The 23802-nt window shown below is 40.0% G+C and overlaps 1 protein-coding gene across 2 annotated transcripts in view; it reads right to left on the bottom strand.

The window, feature by feature from the left end:
- cyth4b (cytohesin 4b) overlaps positions 1–23802 on the bottom strand; it is a 67981-nt gene that overhangs the window by 5258 nt on the left and 38921 nt on the right. For both annotated transcript variants that reach the window (XM_061984237.1, XM_061984235.1), the window contains exons 4-9: positions 17543–17606; positions 11843–11961; positions 7461–7541; positions 7137–7249; positions 6917–7065; positions 4410–4521 (exon numbers count right to left, since the gene is read on the bottom strand). In XM_061984237.1, coding sequence (XP_061840221.1) covers positions 4410–4521; positions 6917–7065; positions 7137–7249; positions 7461–7541; positions 11843–11961; positions 17543–17606 — 638 coding nt within the window. The remainder of the gene's footprint in view (positions 1–4409; positions 4522–6916; positions 7066–7136; positions 7250–7460; positions 7542–11842; positions 11962–17542; positions 17607–23802) is intronic.

The following is a 23802-nucleotide window of genomic DNA, read 5'->3' as shown; positions in this document are numbered from 1 at the left end:
ACCATAACCCATATTAAGCATAACCCATACTAATCATAACCCATACTAATCATAACACATATTAAGCATAACCCATATTAAGCAAAACCCATACTAATCATAACCCATATTAAGCATAACCCATATTAAGCATAACCCATACTGATCATAAGCCATGCTAATCATAACCCATGCTAACCATAACCCATACTAACCATAACCATATTAAGCATAACCCATACTAATCATACGCCATACAAATCATAACCCATACTAACCATAACCCATACTAATCATAACCCATACTAACCATAACCCATATTATGCATAACCCATACTAATCATAACCCATACTAACCGTAACCCATATTAAGCATAACCCATACTAATCATAACCCATAGCCCATATTAAGCATAACTCATATTAAGCATAATCCATACTAATCATAACCCATACTTGTCAGGACTTGATCTTGGGAGTTTGCTTTTCCAGGATGCAACGGAAAGTTGGCTCGTGCGAGACGGGAATGGAGGTACATGATTTATTTAATATATCAAAAAAAAGGAATAAATGAAAGCGCGCACAGTGGCGGAGAATAAACTATGAAAAAACAAAAAGACTATAAACATGGAACCAAAACTTACTGTGACAAGGGACATGAAGCAGGATCATAGAGGAATGGACAGAGCATAAATGTGGTGCGGTATGGGGTGCGAGGTCGTCAGAAAAACAAACTGAAAAACACTGAACTTAAATACTATGGACATGATTAGTGAAAGCAGGTGCGTGACTCAAAACGTGAAACAGGTGCGTGACGTGACAGGTGCGTGACGTGACAGGTGCGTGACGTGACAGGTGAAAACTAATGGTTGCTATGGTGACCAGACAAGGGAGTGAAAAAGCCAGAAACTAAACAAAACATGACTAAGACAAAACATGATTACACAGACATGACAGAACTCCCCCCTTACAGACAGATCCCAGATGTCCAAGAAAAAACTTAAGAGTCATGGGAGGGCGGGAGGGGGACATGGCGGTGGGTCGCCAGCCCAAGTGGCCCCGAATCCATCGAGGCATAGTCATGTGGCGGCGGCGAGTGGAACGCCGCTGCAGCAGGCGAGGTGGGCGCACTTGGCGTGGCGGGCGACCAGGTAGCGGCCATATCCGTGGCCGACGAGGAGACAGGCGCGTCGTCATCTTTGCAGGCGTGGAAGCTCGGCGTGGCACGTCAGGCGGCGAAGCTCGGCGTGGCACGTCAGGCGGCGAAGCTCGGCGTGGGTCTTGGCATGGCGGGTCTTGGTCTTGGCATGGCGGGTCTTGGTCTTGGTGTGGGTCTTTGTCTTGGTCTTGGTGTGGGTCTTTGTCTTGGTCTTGGTGTGGGTCTTTGTCTTGGTGTGGGTCTTTGTCTTGGTCTTGGTGTGGGTCTTTGTCTTGGTCTTGGTGTGGGTCTTGGTCTTGGCATGGCGGGTCTTGAACTTGGCGTGGAGGGTCTTGGTCTTGAACTTGGCGTGGAGGGTCTTGGTCTTGAACTTGGCGTGGAGGGTCTTGGTCTTGGACTTGGCGTGGAGGGTCTTGGTCTTGGACTTGGCGTGGAGGGTCTTGGTCTTGGACTTGGCGTGGAGGGTCTTGGTCTTGGACTTGGCGTGGAGGGTCTTGGTCTTGGCGTGGAGGGTCTTGGTCTTGGACTTCGCGTGGAGGGTCTTGGTCTTGGCGTGGAGGGTCTTGGTCTTGGACTTGGTGAGCTGGTACCGGAGCTTGGCGTCGTGGAGCTGGTACCGGAGCTTGGCGTCGTGGAGCTGGTACCGGAGCTTGGCGTCGTGGAGCTGGTACCGGAGCTTGGCGTCGTGGAGCTGGTACCGGAACTTGGCGTCGTGGAGCTTGTACCGGAACTTGGCGTCGTGGAGCTGGTACCGGAGCTTGGCGTCGTGGAGCTGGTACCGGAGCTTGACGTCGTGGAGCTGGTACCGGAGCTTGGCGTCGTGGAGCTGGTACCGGAGCTTGGCGTCGTGGAGCTGGTACCGGAGCTTGGCGTCGTGGAGCTACTGGTGCAGGTGGAGGTGGTCTAGCTGGGGGTTGCGGCTTGGCATGGTAAAAGACTGGTGAGGGCGGTCGTGCTGGAGGCTGTGGCTTGACAGGTCGGAAGACTGGTGGTGGCGGCCGTGAGGGAGGCTGTGGCTTGACAGGTCGGAAGACTGGTGGTGGCGGCCGTGAGGGAGGCTGTGGCTTGACAAGGTGATGCTGATCCACCCCACCTGAACAATTCCCAGCCCTAGCCCCCCCCTCAAGGGGCGGATACCAGACGCGCTCCCTGCGGTCTGGAACTCTCTGTAGGGGTGGGCGGAGGAGGGCAGAAACTTCCCCATTAAATTGTCCAAATTGTCTTTCTTGTGCCTGGGATTGAGTGGGTGAAAAAAAATTGTTTTGTGTCTTGGGTGTGGCTTGAGTCCTGGGGAGCGGGGAATCAAAAGAAAAAGAATTCAGAAAAAAAAAATCCTGGTCTTTGACGTCATCCGGGCGAAGACGGGCTGGCTGGTGCTTGCTTCCGCCCGGAGGGGGAGGGGCATGTGGAAACTGCGTGTCCTGCAGGCTCACGGAAGTTCTACCCGACGTCCTTCGTCGGGAGCGGCGCTTCCGCTGCTGAGGTGACGCTGTGTCGTCCTGGGACCAAATGAAGTCTCTATACTCCATGGAGGAGTAGCGCCGCGTTTCCTCCTCCATCGCGCACAGGACCGCCCAAGAAGCCTCATCCAAATTGTCCAACTCAGGTGCGGAAAAGCGGGTCTGCTGACGACCTACTTTCAGGACTTGATCTTGGGAGTTTGCTTTTCCAGGATGCAACGGAAAGTTGGCTCGTGCGAGACGGGAATGGAGGTACATGATTTATTTAATATATCAAAAAAAAGGAATAAATGAAAGCGCGCACAGTGGCGGAGAATAAACTATGAAAAAACAAAAAGACTATAAACATGGAACCAAAACTTACTGTGACAAGGGACATGAAGCAGGATCATAGAGGAATGGACAGAGCATAAATGTGGTGCGGTATGGGGTGCGAGGTCGTCAGAAAAACAAACTGAAAAACACTGAACTTAAATACTATGGACATGATTAGTGAAAGCAGGTGCGTGACTCAAAACGTGAAACAGGTGCGTGACGTGACAGGTGAAAACTAATGGTTGCTATGGTGACCAGACAAGGGAGTGAAAAAGCCAGAAACTAAACAAAACATGACTAAGACAAAACATGATTACACAGACATGACAATACTAACCATAACCCATATTAAGCATAATCCATACTAATCATAACCCATACTAACCATAACCCATATTAAGCATAACCCATACTAATCATAACCCATACTAACCATAACCCATACTAATCATAGCCCATACTAACCATAACCCATATTAAGTATAACCCATACTAACCATAACCCATATTAATCATAACTCATACTAATCATAACCCATATTAAGCATAACCCATACTAATCATAACCCATACTAAGCATAACCCATACTAACCATAACCCATATTAAGCATAACCCATACTAATCATAACCCATACTAACGATAACCCATATTAAGCATAACCCATACTAATCATAACCCATACTAACCATAACCCATACAAACCATAGCCCATATTAAGCATAAGCCATATCAAGCATAACCCATATTAACCATAACCCATATTAAGCATAACTCATATTAAGCATAACCCATACTCATCATAGCCCATACTAACCATAACCCATATTAAGCATAACCCATACTAACCATAACCCATATTAAGCATAACCCATACCAACCATAATCCATATTAAGCATAACCCATACTAATCATAACCCATACTAACCATAACCCATATTAATCATAACTCATACTAATCATAACCCACATTAAGCATAACCCATATTAAGCATAACAAATACTAAGCATAACCCATACTAACCATAACCCATATTAAGCATAACCCATACTGATCATAACCCATACTAACAACAGCCCATATTAAGCATAACCCATACTAATCATAACCCATATTAACCATAAGCCATATTAAGCATTAACCATACTAATCATAACCCATATTAACCATAACCCATATTAAGCATAACTCATATTAAGCATAACCCATTCTAATCATAACCCATACTAACCATAACCCATATTAAGCATAATCCATACTAATCATAACCCATACTAACCATAACCCATATTAAGCATAACCCATATTAAGCGAAACCCATACTAATCATAACCCATACTAACCATAACCCATATTAAGCATAACTCATTCTAACCATAACCTATTCTAATCATAACCCATACTAACCCTAACCCATAGTAATCATTACCCATACTAATTATGACTCATACTAACCATAACCCATACTAATCATAACCCATAATTTGTATTACCAAGTTTTAGGAGCCATCCTTCTCTGTCTGGGTTGAAGAAAGTGTGCGTGAGATCCAACCCATCGTCCTCCGGGATTTTGAACGGCTCGTTGCGGATGCTCTCGTATAGTTTCTAAAAATGTAAACATGTTTTCCATTTATAATGACAACAGCAATAATAATAATAATTATAATTATTATTATTAATATTATTATAATATTCCCCCGTGTGTAGCTGGGATAGGCTCCAGCCCGCCCATGACCCCGAAAGGTACAAGCGGTAGAAAATGGATGATTATGATGATGATAATATCAATGACAATAATAAATATAATAATAAAAATAAAAATAAAATATTGGACTGTACTAACTTATAGTAACACATAATTTCATATTTAACTATGACGAATAACTAAATACATGTAACTACGACTAATATAGTAATTTAATATATTACATGTAACCATAACCAATATAGTAACTAAATATATTACATGTAACTATGACTAATATAGTAACTAAATATATTACATGTAACTATGACTAATATAGTAACTAAATACATTACATGTAACTATGACTAATATAGTAAATACATACAATACATGTAACTTTGACTAAAAGAGCAACTAAATATATTACATGTAACTATGACTACTATAGTAACTAAATATATTACATGTAACTATGACTAATATAGTAAATATATTACATGTAACCATAACCAATATAGTAACTAAATATATTACATGTAACTATGACTAATATAGTAACTAAATATATTACATGTAACTATGACTAGTATAGTAAATATATTACATGTAACCAAACCAATATAGTAACTAAATATATTACATGTAACTATGACTAATATAGTAACTAAATACATGTAACTATGACTAATATAGTAAATATATTACATGTAACCATAACCAATATAGTAACTAAATATATTACATGTAACTATGACTAATATAGTAACTAAATATATTACATGTAACTATGACTAATATAGTAACTAAATATATTACATGTAACTATGACTAATATAGTAAATACATATAATACATGTAACTTTGACTAAAAGAGCAAATAAATATATATTACATGTAACTATGACTAATATAGTAACTAAATACATGTAACTATGACTAATATAGTAAATACATTACATGTAACCATAACCAATATAGTAACAAAATATATTACATGTAACTATGACTGATATAGTAACTAAATATATTACATGTAACTATGACTAATATAGTAACTAAATATATTACATGTAACTATGACTAATATAGTAAATACATATAATACATGTAACTTTGACTAAAAGAGCAACTAAATATATATTACATGTAACTATGACTAATATAGTAACTAAATACATGTAACTATGACTAATATAGTAAATATATTACATGTAACCATAACCAATATAGTAACTAAATATATTACATGTAACTATGACTAATATAGTAAATACATTACATGTAACCATAACCAATATAGTAGCAAAATATATTACATGTAACTATGACTGATATAGTAACTAAATATATTACATGTAACTATGACTAGTATAGTAAATATATTACATGTAACCAAACCAATATAGTAACTAAATATATTACATGTAACTATGACTAATATAGTAACTAAATACATGTAACTATGACTAATATAGTAAATATATTACATGTAACCATAACCAATATAGTAACTAAATATATTACATGTAACTATGACTAATATAGTAACTAAATATATTACATGTAACTATGACTAATATAGTAACTAAATATATTACATGTAACTATGACTAATATAGTAAATACATATAATACATGTAACTTTGACTAAAAGAGCAAATAAATATATATTACATGTAACTATGACTAATATAGTAACTAAATACATGTAACTATGACTAATATAGTAAATACATTACATGTAACCATAACCAATATAGTAACAAAATATATTACATGTAACTATGACTGATATAGTAACTAAATATATTACATGTAACTATGACTAATATAGTAACTAAATATATTACATGTAACTATGACTAATATAGTAAATACATATAATACATGTAACTTTGACTAAAAGAGCAACTAAATATATATTACATGTAACTATGACTAATATAGTAACTAAATACATGTAACTATGACTAATATAGTAAATATATTACATGTAACCATAACCAATATAGTAACTAAATATATTACATGTAACTATGACTAATATAGTAACTAAATATATTACATGTAACTATGACTAATATAGTAAATATATTACATGTAACTATGACTAATATAGTAAATACATATAACACATGTAAACATTGGGCTGTTTGGCCACAATACCCAGCAATATGTTTGGAGGAGAAAAGGTGAGGCCTTTAATCCCAGGAACACCACGCCTACCGTCAAGCATGGTGGTGGTACTATTATGCTAGGACGTGAAAGTTAGTGGAATGCGGTGCATGTCCAAGAGGCGGTCCATGTTTTTACCGAGAGCAGGTTGCGGGGGAGGTCCTCGCCGTTGTTGATGCCTCTGTTCATGGAGACGAAGCGTTCCAGCGTGGTCTTGTCCCTCACGTTGGGGTTGTGCAGGCTGGTGTTCAACATGATGATGGCGAAGGACAGGATGTAGCACGTGTCTGGCACACAGCAAGACAGGAAGTGGTGCTTGTGAGTCCGAAGGACTTGGACTGACATGGTCTGAGCTCACCTGTGGACTGGAAGACGCTGACGTTGCAATCGCAGTAGCGCTTGGCGAAGGCTTCCATCATGCGGTCGATCTTCTGGGCCTCGCCGGGCAGACGGAAGCTCCACAGGAACTGTCTGTCATGTGACAAGAGGGCGGGGTCAGCTCGTCTTCTTGTTCTTCAAGTGACAACTTCTTTGTCCACCAATCAGAACACTACACTGCACTGCTGGCCCCGCCCCTTTATACATGACAGCTTGTATCGTGGGGTGTTTCGCGACAATAACATGTACAACTAAGTAAAGCAGGCTTCGCTACACGTCTTCAAATAAAGATGGGGTGTCTGACCTGAGTGCTTGGACCAGGTTGAGGTCTGAGAACTCATGAAGTTCTACGAAGGCCTTCAGGGTCTGCAGGTGGAGCTCGTCTCTGAGGAAAAAGCACAAGTGGAATTATCTTCTTCTCCCTTTTACTTTCTTCATCCCCACTCTCTTCATCCCCACACTCTTCATCCCCACTCTCTTCATCTCTACACTCTTCATCCCCACACTCTTCATCTACCACACTCTTCATCCCCACTCTCTTCATCCCCACACTCTTCATCCCCACACTCTTCATCCCCACACTCGTCATCCCCACACTCGTCATCTCCACACTCTTCATCTCCACACTCTTCATCCCCACTCTCTTCATCTCTACACTCTTCATCCCCACACTCTTCATCTACCACACTCTTCATCCCCACTCTCTTCATCCCCACACTCTTCATCCCCACACTCTTCATCTACCACACTCTTCATCCCCGCGCTCTTCATCCCCACACTCGTCATCTCCACACTCTTCATCTCCACACTCTTCATCCCCACTCTCTTCATCCCCACACTCTTCATCCCCACACTCGTCATCCCCACACTCGTCATCTCCACACTCTTCATCTCCACACTCTTCATCCCCACTCTCTTCATCCCCACACTCTTCATCCCCACTCTCTTCATCCCCACTCTCTTCATCTCCACTCTCTTCATCCCCACTCTTTTCATCCCCACTCTCTTCATCCCCACTGTCTTCATCCCCACTGTCTTCATCCCCACTGTCTTCATCCCCACACTCTTCATCCCCACTGTCTTCATCCCCACACTCTTCATCCCCACTCTCTTCATCCCCACACTCTTCATCCCCCTGCTCTTCATCTCTACACTCTTCATCCCCACTCTCTTCATCTCCACGCTCTTCACCCCAGTCTTCATCCCCACACTCTTCATCTACCAGTCGTCATCCCCACACTCTTCATCCCCACTCTCTTCATCCTTACACTCTTCATCCCCACACTCTTCATCCCCACACTCTTCATCCCCACACTCTTCATCACCACACTCTTCATCCCCATACTCTTCATCCCCCACACTCTTCATCTCCACTCTTTTCATCCCCACTCTTCATCCCCACTCTCATCATCTACCAGTCTTCATCCCCACACTCTTCATCCCCACTCTCTTCATCTACCAGTCGTCATCCCCACACTCGTCATCCCCACACTCTTCATCTACCACACTCTTCATCCCCACTCTCTTCATCTACCAGTCGTCATCCCCACACTCTTCATCCCCATACTCTTCATCCCCCACACTCTTCATCTCCACTCTTTTCATCCCCACTCTCTTCATCCCCACTCTCATCATCTACCAGTCTTCATCCCCACACTCTTCATCCCCACACTCTTCATCTACCAGTCGTCATCCCCACACTCTTCATCTCCACACTCTTCATCCCCACTCTCTTCATCCCCACTCTCTTCATCCCCACTCTCTTCATCCCCACTCTTTTCATTCTTACTCTCTTCATCCCCACTCTCGTCATCCCCACACTCTTCATCCCCACTCTCTTCATCCCCACTCTCTTCATCCCCACTCTCTTCATCCCCACACTCGTCATCTACCAGTCTTCATCCACCTGCTCTTCATCTCTACACTCTTCATCCCCACTCTCTTCATCCCCACACTCTTCATCTCCACTCTCTTCATCCCCACTCTTTTCATCCCCACTCTCTTCATCCCCACTCTTTTCATTCTTACTCTCTTCATCCCCACTCTCGTCATCCCCACACTCTTCATCCCCACTCTCTTCATCCCCACTCTCTTCATCCCCACTCTCTTCATCCCCACACTCGTCATCTACCAGTCTTCATCCACCTGCTCTTCATCTCTACACTCTTCATCCCCACTCTCTTCATCCCCACACTCTTCATCCCCACACTCTTCATCCCCACACTCTTCATCACCACACTCTTCATCCCCATACTCTTCATCCCCCACACTCTTCATCTCCACTCTTTTCATCCCCACTCTTCATCCCCACTCTCATCATCTACCAGTCTTCATCCCCACACTCTTCATCCCCACTCTCTTCATCTACCAGTCGTCATCCCCACACTCGTCATCCCCACACTCTTCATCTACCACACTCTTCATCCCCACTCTCTTCATCTACCAGTCGTCATCCCCACACTCTTCATCCCCATACTCTTCATCCCCCACACTCTTCATCTCCACTCTTTTCATCCCCACTCTCTTCATCCCCACTCTCATCATCTACCAGTCTTCATCCCCACACTCTTCATCCCCACACTCTTCATCTACCAGTCGTCATCCCCACACTCTTCATCTCCACACTCTTCATCCCCACTCTCTTCATCCCCACTCTCTTCATCCCCACTCTCTTCATCCCCACTCTTTTCATTCTTACTCTCTTCATCCCCACTCTCGTCATCCCCACACTCTTCATCCCCACTCTCTTCATCCCCACTCTCTTCATCCCCACTCTCTTCATCCCCACACTCGTCATCTACCAGTCTTCATCCACCTGCTCTTCATCTCTACACTCTTCATCCCCACTCTCTTCATCCCCACACTCTTCATCTCCACTCTCTTCATCCCCACTCTTTTCATCCCCACTCTCTTCATCCCCACTCTTTTCATCCCCACTCTCTTCATCCCCACTCTTTTCATCCCCACTCTCTTCATCCCCACTCTCGTCATCCCCACACTCTTCATCCCCACTCTCTTCATCCCCACTCTCTTCATCCCCACTCTCTTCATCCCCACACTCGTCATCTACCAGTCTTCATCCACCTGCTCTTCATCTCTACACTCTTCATCCCCACTCTCTTCATCCCCACACTCTTCATCCCCACACTCTTTATCCCCACACTCTTCATCACCACACTCTTCATCCCCATACTCTTCATCCCCCACACTCTTCATCTCCACTCTTTTCATCCCCACTCTTCATCCCCACTCTCATCATCTACCAGTCTTCATCCCCACACTCTTCATCCCCACTCTCTTCATCTACCAGTCGTCATCCCCACACTCGTCATCCCCACACTCTTCATCTACCACACTCTTCATCCCCACTCTCTTCATCTACCAGTCGTCATCCCCACACTCTTCATCCCCATACTCTTCATCCCCCACACTCTTCATCTCCACTCTTTTCATCCCCACTCTCTTCATCCCCACTCTCATCATCTACCAGTCTTCATCCCCACACTCTTCATCCCCACACTCTTCATCTACCAGTCGTCATCCCCACACTCTTCATCTCCACACTCTTCATCCCCACTCTCTTCATCCCCACTCTCTTCATCCCCACTCTCTTCATCCCCACTCTTTTCATTCTTACTCTCTTCATCCCCACTCTCGTCATCCCCACACTCTTCATCCCCACTCTCTTCATCCCCACTCTCTTCATCCCCACTCTCTTCATCCCCACACTCGTCATCTACCAGTCTTCATCCACCTGCTCTTCATCTCTACACTCTTCATCCCCACTCTCTTCATCTCCACGCTCTTCACCCCCAGTCTTCATCCCCACAGTCTTCATCTCCACACTCTTCATCTCCACACTCTTCATCCCCCACACTCTTCATTCCCACACTCTTCATCCCCACACTCTTCATTCCCACACTCTTCATTCCCACACTCTTCATCTACCAGTCGTCATCCCCACTCTCTTCATCTACCACACTCTTCATCCCCACGTTCTTCATCTACCACACTCTTTATCCCCACACTCTTCATCCCCACGCTCTTCATCCCCACACTCTTCATCTCCACGCTCTTCACCCCCACAGTCTTCATCTACCAGTCGTCATCCCCACACTCGTCATCCCCCACACTCTTCATCCCGCGCTCATCATCCCTGCACTCTTCATCCCCACACTCTTCATCCCCACACTCTTCATCTACCACACTCTTCCTCCCCACAGTCTTCATCCCCACACTCTTCACCTACCAGTCGTCATTCCCACTCTTCCTCCCCACACTCTTCACCTTCACACTCTTCATCTACCAGTCGTCATCCCCACACTCGTCATCCCCACGCTCTTCATCCCGCGCTCATCATCCCTGCGCTCTTCCTCCCCACACTCTTCATCCCCACACTCTTCATCTACCACACTCTTCCTCCCCACACTCTTCATCCCCACACTCTTCACCTACCAGTCGTCATTCCCACTATTCATCCCCACACTCTTCACCTTCACACTCTTCACCTACCAGTCGTCATTCCCACTCTTCATCCCCACACTCTTCATCTACCAGTCGTCATCCCCACACTCTTCATCCCCACACTCTTCATCCCCACGCTCTTTATCCCCACACTCTTCATCTACCAGTCGTCATCCCCACACTCTACATCCCCACACTCTTCATCCCCACGCTCTTCCTCACCTTTCTCCCAGGAACTCTCCAATAGCAGTCTTGTTGAGTCCTTCCTCCTTGTAGAGGAACTCTGCGATGCATCCAGCGCTTCTGCTTAACAGCTTGTTGTCCACCAGGTAATTTATACCCTGAACACACACACACACACACACACACACACACACAAACACACACACACACACACACACACTTTGTTGAATTCTGTTTATATGTTTTGTGTTTTTGCGTCTTTAGATGGCATTTGCCACCAATGTGAATGCAAAGTATTGTTGGTCTATGGATCCAGTTCCCACACTTGCGGTGTCCAAAGTGCGGCCTGGAGCTCATTTTTTAGCGGTCCGCGGCACAATCGTGAGCATGCTAACTTTTTTGCAAATTTTTCAGGTATCAACCTCAGCGTCAAAAAATGTGTTTAGCATGTTAACATTAATTTGCTAGATCTCTTTTCTAGCTAATTTTATTAGGTATATACCACATATTTTGGTACTTTATACATGCTAACATTAGCATGCTGGCATCTTTAGCAAATTTAGGCAGGTATACACCTCAGTGTCATTTATTTTGGTGTTTCATTCATGCTAACTGTAAGCATAGTACTGTTAGCATGTTAGCGTTTTGAAACACATTTTGCTTATATTTTTGTTACTAGCCTTTCAGTTTGGCCTCTGTTCTTCACCATTCACACGAAATTCCGACAGAAATTGCATTTTCTAGTTCTTTGAAAAAAAATCTATTGCACTGGCTTTGAAAATGAAATGACCATACTGGCCCCGCATACTTTGATTTGTCAGTCTGTGGCCCTCAGTGGAAAGTTTGAGCATTTCTAAACCAGCTGTAAAAATCTATTTAAAAAAATTAATCGACAGACGACATGCAAAGCCTTGGTGGAGGTCTTCCTTGACATGATCTCATCTTGCTGCCTGTGTAAACGCCAACAAACTTCTGCACTTACGATTCCCTAAAATCACATCCTGTTCTGCTTTGGAAGTGCTAACAGCGAGGTCAACTTTAGAAGATGTGGGAGTTTTTAATCATCCATTTGTAAGGTTGGACGACATTGAGGGGATATTCAGCATATCTTGACTACTCCAGTGTTGCCAAACTACCCCTAAAATGAATACAAAAACTAATAAAAATTAAAAAAAGAACTTTGTGTGTTTGCCATAAAAAAAAATTTAAAAAAGTTTTATATGACAAAAGGGGCATTAAAAAAATAAAAATACAAAAACTTATGGAAGGATTGATCTGAAGTTGATTTATAGATTTAGGCGTTAAAGGTAAAAAAAGAGTAATGTATGACTTATTTTAAAAACTTTTTTTAACGGAGACCTTTTGAATTTTACTGGATTTTTGTAGCTTTTCGAAAAATAATAATTAACCAAAATCATTATTATTATACATATATACACACATATTTACATATTCACACACATTATATATATATATATATATATATATATATATATATATATATATATATATATATATATATATATATATATATATATATATATATATATATATATATATATATGTATATGCACATATATACATACATATACACATATATATATACACATACATATACACATTAATAAACATATATACATACATAAATACATACATATAAATACATACATACATATATATATATACATACACACATATATAATTATATTTACATAAATATACACACACATGTATATATATACACACATATGTATATGTATACTCACATATATACACACACACATATATATATACCCACATATATATATATATATATATATACCCACATACATGTACAGTATATACACACAAACACACACACATAAATGTTTACACACATAAATGTTTACACACATATTTATATATACATATATATATGTATATATATATATATATATATATATATATATATATACATACATACACACAAGTATATACATATACACATTAATAATCATATATACATACATAAATACATACACACATATATACTTATATTTACATATATATACACACACACACACACACACATGTATATATATATATATATATATATATATATATATATATATATATACATACACACTAGAGATGCGCGGATAGGCAATTATTTCATCCGCAACTACATCACAAAAGTCGTCATCCACCCGCCATCCACCCGAACTAACATTTTATCAAAACCACACCCGCCCGCCACCCGCCCGTTGTTATATATCTAATATAGACGATGCAAGGCATTAGTGAGGTTAGAAAGCTTTTGCCTGTTAAAGAAAGGAGACTGATCCAATGCAGCAGAGACATTCAAAGCGTGATAATATTATTTATCATTATTATAGTATTATTGTCATTTCCATTAAGAAAGTGTTTACTATTGTTGCCAATGCCCTCAGATCATTGTGTGCGCAGTTCCAGCAAGCAGAACGATGCTTTTAAGAAGTTAAAAAAATGTTTTAGAAAGACTAGGCCTATATTTTCGTTAGGTAAAAAAAATGTTCTGAATTTATTTAAATGAATATTAACTTGTTAACGTTATAATGCTCAAATAGGGACGAGGGCGGGGTGCACAGTGAAGCAGTGAACAATTTCGCGACAAAGATGAACCTTTATTGATTGATCTGCAGCCATGACAAAATATCAGACAATCTCCATTGTCAACGACAAGCAGGAAAATAAAGATAAACACATAGCCTATGTTCTAGGCATAGGCTCATACGTTTTTAAGTTGAAATAAAAAAATAAATAAAAAATGTGCCTCATAAGCCTTATGCTGTCAATCACGCGCACAAACTTAAATTATACAATAACATATGTATGTCATCCCTATTTAAACAAAAATAAATTAAATAAATAATAATAATAAATTACATGCAATTTATTGGCCAAGGCAAATAGCTGGTCTTTTTTTCCCTGGTCTTTAGTATTCCCTTTTTTAGTTTGTTGTGTACCACGTTTGCTGCCGGCGTTGCCATCTTTTTTTTTTTTTTCTGTTGTGTTGTGTTGTGGTGTGCTGCAGTGCCTGATGAATAATTGCCTGTTTCAAAGAGTGCTGCTCGTTTTTCGTATGTGGGTAACAACATTTAACTATGTATATATATTTACGAATTGGTTCAACCGCCACCCGCCCGATCTATTTAAAATCTATTTTTTTCGTCATGTCACCCGCCCGACCCGCGGATTATCCGCGGACTCCGCGGTTGTGTCCGCAAACCGCGCATCTCTAATACACACACATATGTATATATATACTCACATATATACACACACACATATCTATATATATACCCACATATATACACACACACATAAATGTTTACACACATATGTATACATATATACACACATATTTATATATATTGTACATATATACACACACATGTATATATATACAGTATATATACATAAATACACGTATATACATATACCGTATTTTCCGCACTATTAGCCGCACCTAAAAACCACAAATTTACTCAAAAGCTGACAGTGCGGCTTATAACCCGGTGCGCTTTATATATGGATTAATATTAAGATTCATTTTCATAAAGTTTAGGTCTCGCAACTACGGTAAACAGCCGCCATCTTTTTTCCCCGTAGAAGAGGAAGTGCTTCTTCTTCTACGGCAAGCAACCGCCAAGGTAAGCACCCGCCCCCATAGAACAGGAAGCGCTTCTTCTTCTACTGTAAGCAACCACCCACCCCCGTAGAAGAAGAAGAAGCGCGCGGATATTGCGTTTCATTTCCTTTGTGTGTTTACATCTGTAAAGACCACAAAATGGCTCCTACTAAGCGACAGGTTTCCGGTTCATGAAAAGACGCAATCTCTCCATCCGCACACGGACTACTATTTCACAGCAACTGCCTAAAGACTTTCAAGAAAAGCTGGCTACTTTCCGTGCATATTGTAATAACAAGATAGCTGAAAAAAAGATCCGGCCAGAGAACATTATCAACATGGACGAGGTTCCACTGACTTTTGATATTCCTGTGAACCGCACTGTGGATACAACGGGAGCACGTACGGTGAATATTCGCACCACAGGGAATGAGAAGTCATCCTTCACTGTGGTTCTAGCTTGCCATGCTAATGGCCAGAAACTTCCACCCATGGTGATATTCAAAAGGAAGACCTTGCCAAAAGAGACCTTTCCAGCCGGCGTCATCATAAAAGCTAACTCGAAGGGATGGATGGATGAAGAAAAGATGAGCGAGTGGTTAAGGGAAGTTTACGCGAAGAGGCCGGGTGGCTTTTTTCACGCAGCTCCGTCCATGTTGATATACGACTCCATGCGCGCCCACATCACGCTGGTTTTTAATATATTATTAAAGTTTGACTGACCTGACTGTTTTTTTGACATTCCCTTTAGCGCAGTTAGATGCGGCTTATAACACTTATAGGTGGACAAAGTTTTGAAATATGCCGTTCATTGAAGGCGCGGCTTATAACCCAGGGCGGCTTATGGTGCGGAAAATACGGTACACATTAATAAACATATATACATACATAAATACATACATATAAATACATACACACATATATTTACATATATATATATATATATATATATATATATATATATATATATATATACACACACATATATGTGTATATGTATATATATATACTCACATATATACACACACACACACATAAATGTTTACACACATATGTATACATCTATACACACATATTTATATATATATATATATATATATATATATATATATATATATATATATATATATATATATATATATATATATACACACACATATGTGTATATATACACACACGTATATACATATTCACACATTATATCCACACACACACATTATACATATATATATATATATATATATATATATATATATACACATATATATATATATATATATATATATATATATATATATATATATATATATATATATATATACATGCACATACAAACACATACACATACATATATTTATGTGCACACATAAATATATATATACACACACACATAACATATATGTGTATATATATATATATATATATATATATATACACATGCACATACAAACACATACACATATTTATGTGCACACATAAATATATATATACACACACACATATACATATATGTGTGTATATATGTATACACACATACATACATACATACATACATACATATATGAATAATATTTAAATGCAAATGTATTTATTAGCGGTTACAAGCGACCCTCTGAGGGCAGCCATAACTGCCATGTGGCCCTCAATGAAAACAAGTTTAACACCTAATATATCCACTATTTATCATATCAGAAGTGAACAATTCTAAAAGAGAAACTGCAACAAAATCTTTGATTTCAATCCGATACCAACCTTGGTATGGCAACTATTGATATTTACATCGATGCGACCACTGCTCCCACTTACACACATTCTAAAAGTCACGTCTCTTTTCCAAACGTTCCAAAGACATTTTCACATTATTTGCACTTTCTTCAGCGTTTTTTAACCAAACCCAAAAACATTTAAAGCTCACGCGGTTTATTTCAGTCCCATGTTTCCGTCCGACAAACACGCTTCATGTACCTATTGGAAACTTGCGGGGAGGAAACCACAAGCTCTGACGCGTGACGACGTCAACAGGAAGTCCTCGCTGTACGAATGTTTGCAATGACAAGGGAACGGTTCTAGCAACGCTGAAAGCGGCTCACCTTCTTGGGGTCCATGTTGAACTTCTTCTTGCCGTTGAAGAACTGCTTCCTCTCCATGCTTCTGCTGAAAGGAAACACAATTTGAACCTTTAGGATAGGATAGGTCTTTATTGTCTTTGCACAAGTACAACGAAACTTTGTTTTCAGCACAAACCCCTTCAAGACTAGATGAGAAAAAAAGATGGGAAAAAGGTCAACGCTGGGGAAAGGATGAGTAAAAAAATACAATCTAGACTGGGCCTAGTCTGGAGTGAGAAAAAACCTCCATAGCAAAGCACATATACATATTACAACGTACATCTCGAGATATCTAGCAACAGAGGGGAGGGAGTGGGGGGCCATGGTGGCGGGCCGCAGCTCTGATGCTGACCATCCTTCCATCACCCCTATGGGATTTGCGTCGATTGGCACAAACGTTTATTTGAAAATAAAGGTCCATTTGTGTCCCAACAAAACTAACGAACCACATAAGACTAATGACAGTTTCCAGGTTAAAAAAAAGTATCTCAACTCAAAAGTTCTGATCTACTAAGATCCAAATACCAAGCGCTAAATAGCGTGTGCAAACTATACAATTAGTGGCCGTGCTGTGTGTGATTTACCAAGTGTACAACGATGAATAGTTAATGATAATAATATATATCATTCTTAAATGAATTGAAATTTAAGTGCTATGTATTTTAGTCATAATTTTTGTGCTTAAACTTCCTGATGACTTTACTTTGTTTGACAATGTCATTATTGCGACAAGTGGTGGAAAAGTTTATTAAAGTTAAAGTACCAATGATTGTCACACACTAGGTGTGGCGAAATTATTTTCTGCATTTGACCCATTACCCTTGATCCTGGGAGGTGAGGGGAGCAGTGAGCAGCAGCGGTGGCCGTACCCGGGAATCATTTTTGGTGGTTTAACCCCCAATTCCAACCTTTGATGCTGAGTGCCAAGCAGGTCCCATTTTTATAGTCTTTGGTATGACTCGGCCGGGGTTTGAACTCACAACCCACCGATCTCAGGGCGGAAACTCTAACCACTAGGCCACTGAGTAGGTTCTTACAACTTAGTATCGCCGAGAAACAACAACAGGCACCCGGCCCTAGGGTAAAGAAACACTGATCTAGACAACCAAAACTATTTTTTGTAGAGAGGTGGTAGAACATCACAACACCGCAGCACAATCATGCGTCTGGAATGATCCAAACGCAAGTAAATGCACTTTGCCTGACGTTTTTTTTTTATATGGGAGATACAATATGATAATATGTGTGTGGAGGGCGATGTAGCCAGCGCTGCCTGCAGGAGCAAAGGTCACCGCCTCTGTCCATGGTGCTGAGGACAGAGCACCATCAGACAGTGCTGACGGCGAGACACAGCAGGCAGGTGATTACATGTCACAGGTGGTACGAGTTAATCTAATCATCTGTTGTCTTTAACAGTAAGTAGCCGGGAGCAGAAAGGGAGAGAGGATACGGACGTGACTGAAAAGTCACATTCTGTGAGAGAAAACTTTTGTGAAAAACATATGATCGTTAGAAACCTTGTTAAAACCTGCACGGTGGGCTCCTGTGCCGTGTCTGACAGTGGGACTGCGAGGAAGCAACTTCCACAATATGTAAATGAAAAAAAATAAAATTATAAAATGATATTGCTGAATGGACGACGTGTAGTATTTGTATTTTCTACTGTCCATATATGTTGACAAACATGTGTAAGACGACCACCTCCAGTCTCAGATATTTCTGCACAACCGCCAGTTTGCACGTCCTTTCTGGATGAACTAAATACATACACATGGTTCTAGAACAGGGCTTGTAATTAGAAATGTTTGTATAGTGAAGCAAATTTCTCCATAAAAAACAATATCAATATGAATAATGGGCTTTAGACTTGACAAAAGTCCATATTTTACTGAACAATACAGTATAAACACAATATGAAGTGCTATACAGAACTGTAAATCAAACAAACATAAGGTGATGGATCAATTTTCTATTGATTAATAAGCCAAAACAACAACGACAATTGGAACTATCATGTTTGCGCACGCACAGACAAGTCCATTTGGTGTCCTCACAAAAGATCAAAAATCACAAATATGCTTAACTTTGACAACCATATTGCTTCAATAACTACAGTTTGCAATTCTGGTAGGAATTGCATGAGAATTAAGTTAAAAAGTTAAAGTACCAATGATTGTCACACACACACCATCACCCTTGGTTAGAGTGTCCGCCCTGAGATCGGTAGGTTGTGAGCTCAAACCCCGGCCGAGTCATACCAAAGACTATAAAAATGGTATAAAATGCTTGGCACTCAGAATCAAGGGTTGGAATTGGGTGTTAAATCACCAAAAAAATTATTCCCGGGCGTGGCCACCGCTGCTGCTCACTGCTCACCTCACGAATGCCCTATGCTTGAATGTCCAGGGTGGAAGGAGTGTGTGGATGTTGGAACGGTTCAAATTGGATGATTTGCAGTCCATTGTATATTTCCCATTCATTGTCAATGGGGAGAACATTCCTGGTAAATCCAGGAAAACCTGGAATCTTTGGTAAAGGGAAAACATGTTTGGCGTTTGATATATGTGAAAAGTAGAAAATGGATGGATGGATGGTTGAAAGGTCGGATTCGGGTTTGAAAAAAGTGAAACATTTTGAGAGATTTTTCCCATTCATTTGTATGGCAATTCCCTGGACATTTGGGAATTTCTCATGGAAAACTTTCCAGGGGAGGTGAAAATAGGGCTTTGGGAAAATGGGAATTCTGTGAATTCCTGGGTTTTTTTTAACTTGCCATAGGTAAGTGGAGTGTGTGGATGGTGGAACGGTTCTAATCGGATGAGAAATGTGGGCTATGCAGTTGATTGTATATTTCCCAGTCATTGTCAAAGGGGAGAAAATTACCTGAAATTCTGGGAAAACCTGGAATTTCGGTGAAGGGAAAACATGTTTTGTGTTCGATATATGTGAAGAGCCGTGTGGGTGGATGGTTACAATGTCAGATTCGGGTTTGAAAAAAAGTGAACAATTTTGAGAAATTTTCCCATTCATTCCCTGGATATTTGGGAATTTCGGTAAAACCGGGAATTTTTGAAAATATTGATATTATATTGTTTTAGATGATATGAATGGGCTGGTGTTAGATTTGTTTTGAATCGGTTGAAATAAGAGTATGAATTTAAATGGGTATTTTGGAATTCCTGGAATTTTGGGAAAACCGGGAATTTGTACGAAAAGAAAAATGTTAGTTTCGTTGTCTCAATTAAAAACAATGTTTTGAAGGTAGAATGGTCAAAAACTGTTGCAAAATGTGGACTGTAAAAACTTTCCAGAAAGAGGTAAAACAGGGCTCTGAGAAACCGGGAATTCTGGAAATTCCTGGAATTTTTTTTAACTTGGAAAATGGTAGTTTGGTTGTCCAAGGTGAGTAGAGTGTGTGGTGGAACGGTTCTAATCGGGTGAGAAATGTGGGCTATGCAGTTGATTGTATATTTCCCAGTCATTGTCAAAGGGGAGAAAATTACCTGAAATTCTGGGAAAACCTGGAATTTTGGTGAAGGGAAAACATGTTTTGTGTTTGATATATGTGAAGAGCAGTGTGGGTGGATGGTTACAATGTCAGATTCGGGTTTGAAAAAAGTGAACAGATTTGAAAAATTTTCCCATTCATTCCCGGGACATTTGGGAATTTCGGTAAAACCGGGAATTTTTGAAAATATTGATATTATATTGTATTGGATTATATGAATGGGCTGGTGTTAGATTTTTTTGAATCAGTTGAAATAACAGTATGGGTATTTTGGAATTCCTGGAATTTCGGGAAAACCGTGAATTTGCACGAAAAGAAAAATGGTAGTTTCGTTGTCTCAATTAAAAACAATGTTTTGAAGGTAGAATGGTCAAAAACTGTTGCAAAATGTGGACTGTAAAAACTTTCCAGAAAGAGGTAAAACAAGGCTCTGAGAAACCGGGAATTCTGGAAATTCCTGGAATTTTTTTAAACTTGGAAAATGGTAGTTTGGTTGTCTAAGGTGAGTGGAGTGTGTGGGTGGTGGAACGGTTCTAATCGGGTGAGAAATGTGGGCTATGCAGTTGATTGTATATTTCCCAGTCATTGTCAAAGGGGAGAAAATGACCTGAAATTCTGGGAAAACCTGGAATTTTGGTGAAGGGAAAACATGTTTTGTGTTTGATATATGTGAAGAGCAGTGTGGGTGGATGGTTACAATGTCAGATTCGGGTTTGAAAAAAGTGAACAATTTTGAGAAATTTTCCCATTCATTCCCTGGATATTTGGGAATTTCGGTAAAACCGGGAATTTTTGAAAATATTGATATTATATTGTTTTAGATGATATGAATGGGCTGGTGTTAGATTTTTTTGAATCAGTTGAAATAACAGTATGAAATTTGAAATGATGGAATTCCTGGAATTTTGGGAAAACCGGGAATTTGTACGAAAAGAAAAATGGTAGTTTCGTTGTTTCAATTAAAAACAATGTTTTGAAGGTAGAATGGTCAAAAACAGTTGCAAAATGTGGACTGTAAAAACTTTCCAGAAAGAGGTAAAACAAGGCTCTGAGAAACCGGGAATTCTGGAAATTCCTGGAATTTTTTTAAACTTGGAAAATGGTAGTTTGGTTGTCTAAGGTGAGTGGAGTGTGTGGGTGGTGGAACGGTTCTAATCGGGTGAGAAATGTGGGCTATGCAGTTGATTGTATATTTCCCAGTCATTGTCAAAGGGGAGAAAATTACCTGAAATTCTGGGAAAACCTGGAATTTTGGTGAAGGGAAAACATGTTTTGTGTTCGATATATTTGAAGAGCAGTGTGGGTGGATGGTTACAATGTCAGATTCGGGTTTGAAAAAAGTGAACAGATTTGAAAAATTTTCCCATTCATTCCCTGGATATTTGGGAATTTCGGTAAAACCGGGAATTTTTGAAAATATTGATATTATATTGTATTAGATTATTAGAATGGGCTGGTGTTGGATTTTTTTGAATCAGTTGAAATAACAGTATGAGTATTTTGGAATTCCTGGAATTTTTGGAAAACCGGGAATTTGTACGAAAAGAAAAATGGTAGTTTCGTTGTCTCAATTAAAAACAATGTTTTGAAGGTAGAATGGTCAAAAACAGTTGCAAAATGTGGACTGTAAAAACTTTCCAGAAAGAGGTAAAACAGGGCTCTGAGAAACCGGGAATTCTGGAAATTCCTGGAATTTTTTTCAACTTGGAAAATGGTAGTTTGGTTGTCCAAGGTGAGTGGAGTGTGTGGGTGGTGGAACGGTTCTAATCGGGTGAGAAATGTGGGCTATGCAGTTGATTGTATATTTCCCAGTCATTGTCAAAGGGGAGAAAATTACCTGAAATTCTGGGAAAACCTGGAATTTCGGTGAAGGGAAAACATGTTTTGTGTTCGATATATGTGAAGAGCCGTGTGGGTGGATGGTTACAATGTCAGATTCGGGTTTGAAAAAAAGTGAACAATTTTGAGAAATTTTCCCATTCATTCCCTGGATATTTGGGAATTTCGGTAAAACCGGGAATTTTTGAAAATATTGATATTATATTGTTTTAGATGATATGAATGGGCTGGTGTTGGATTTGTTTTGAATCGGTTCAAATAAGAGTATGAATTTAAATGGGTATTTTGGAATTCCTGGAATTTTGGGAAAACCGGGAATTTGTACGAAAAGAAAAATGTTTGTGTCGTCTCAATTAAAAACAATGTTTTGAAGGTAGAATGGTCAAAAACAGTTGCAAAATGTGGACTGTAAAAACTTTCCAGAAAGAGGTAAAACAGGGCTCTGAGAAACCGGGAATTCTGGAAATTCCTGGAATTTTTTTTAACTTGGAAAATGGTAGTTTGGTTTTCTAAGGTGAGTGGAGTGTGTGGGTGGTGGAACGGTTCTAATCGGATGAGAAATGTGGGCTATGCAGTTGATTGTATATTTCCCAGTCATTGTCAAAGGGGAGAAAATTACCTGAAATTCTGGGAAAACCTGGAATTTCGGTGAAGGGAAAACATGTTTTGTGTTCGATATATGTGAAGAGCCGTGTGGGTGGATGGTTACAATGTCAGATTCGGGTTTGAAAAAAAGTGAACAATTTTGAGAAATGTTCCCATTCATTCCCTGGATATTTGGGAATTTCGGTAAAACCGGGAATTTTTGAAAATATTGATATTATATTGTTTTAGATGATATGAATGGGCTGGTGTTGGATTTGTTTTGAATCGGTTCAAATAAGAGTATGAATTT

Source organism: Nerophis lumbriciformis, linkage group LG25, assembly GCF_033978685.3.
Source record: "Nerophis lumbriciformis linkage group LG25, RoL_Nlum_v2.1, whole genome shotgun sequence".
In the NCBI taxonomy this organism is placed as follows: domain Eukaryota; kingdom Metazoa; phylum Chordata; class Actinopteri; order Syngnathiformes; family Syngnathidae; genus Nerophis; species Nerophis lumbriciformis.
This window is presented reverse-complemented; position numbering and strand designations above follow the sequence as displayed.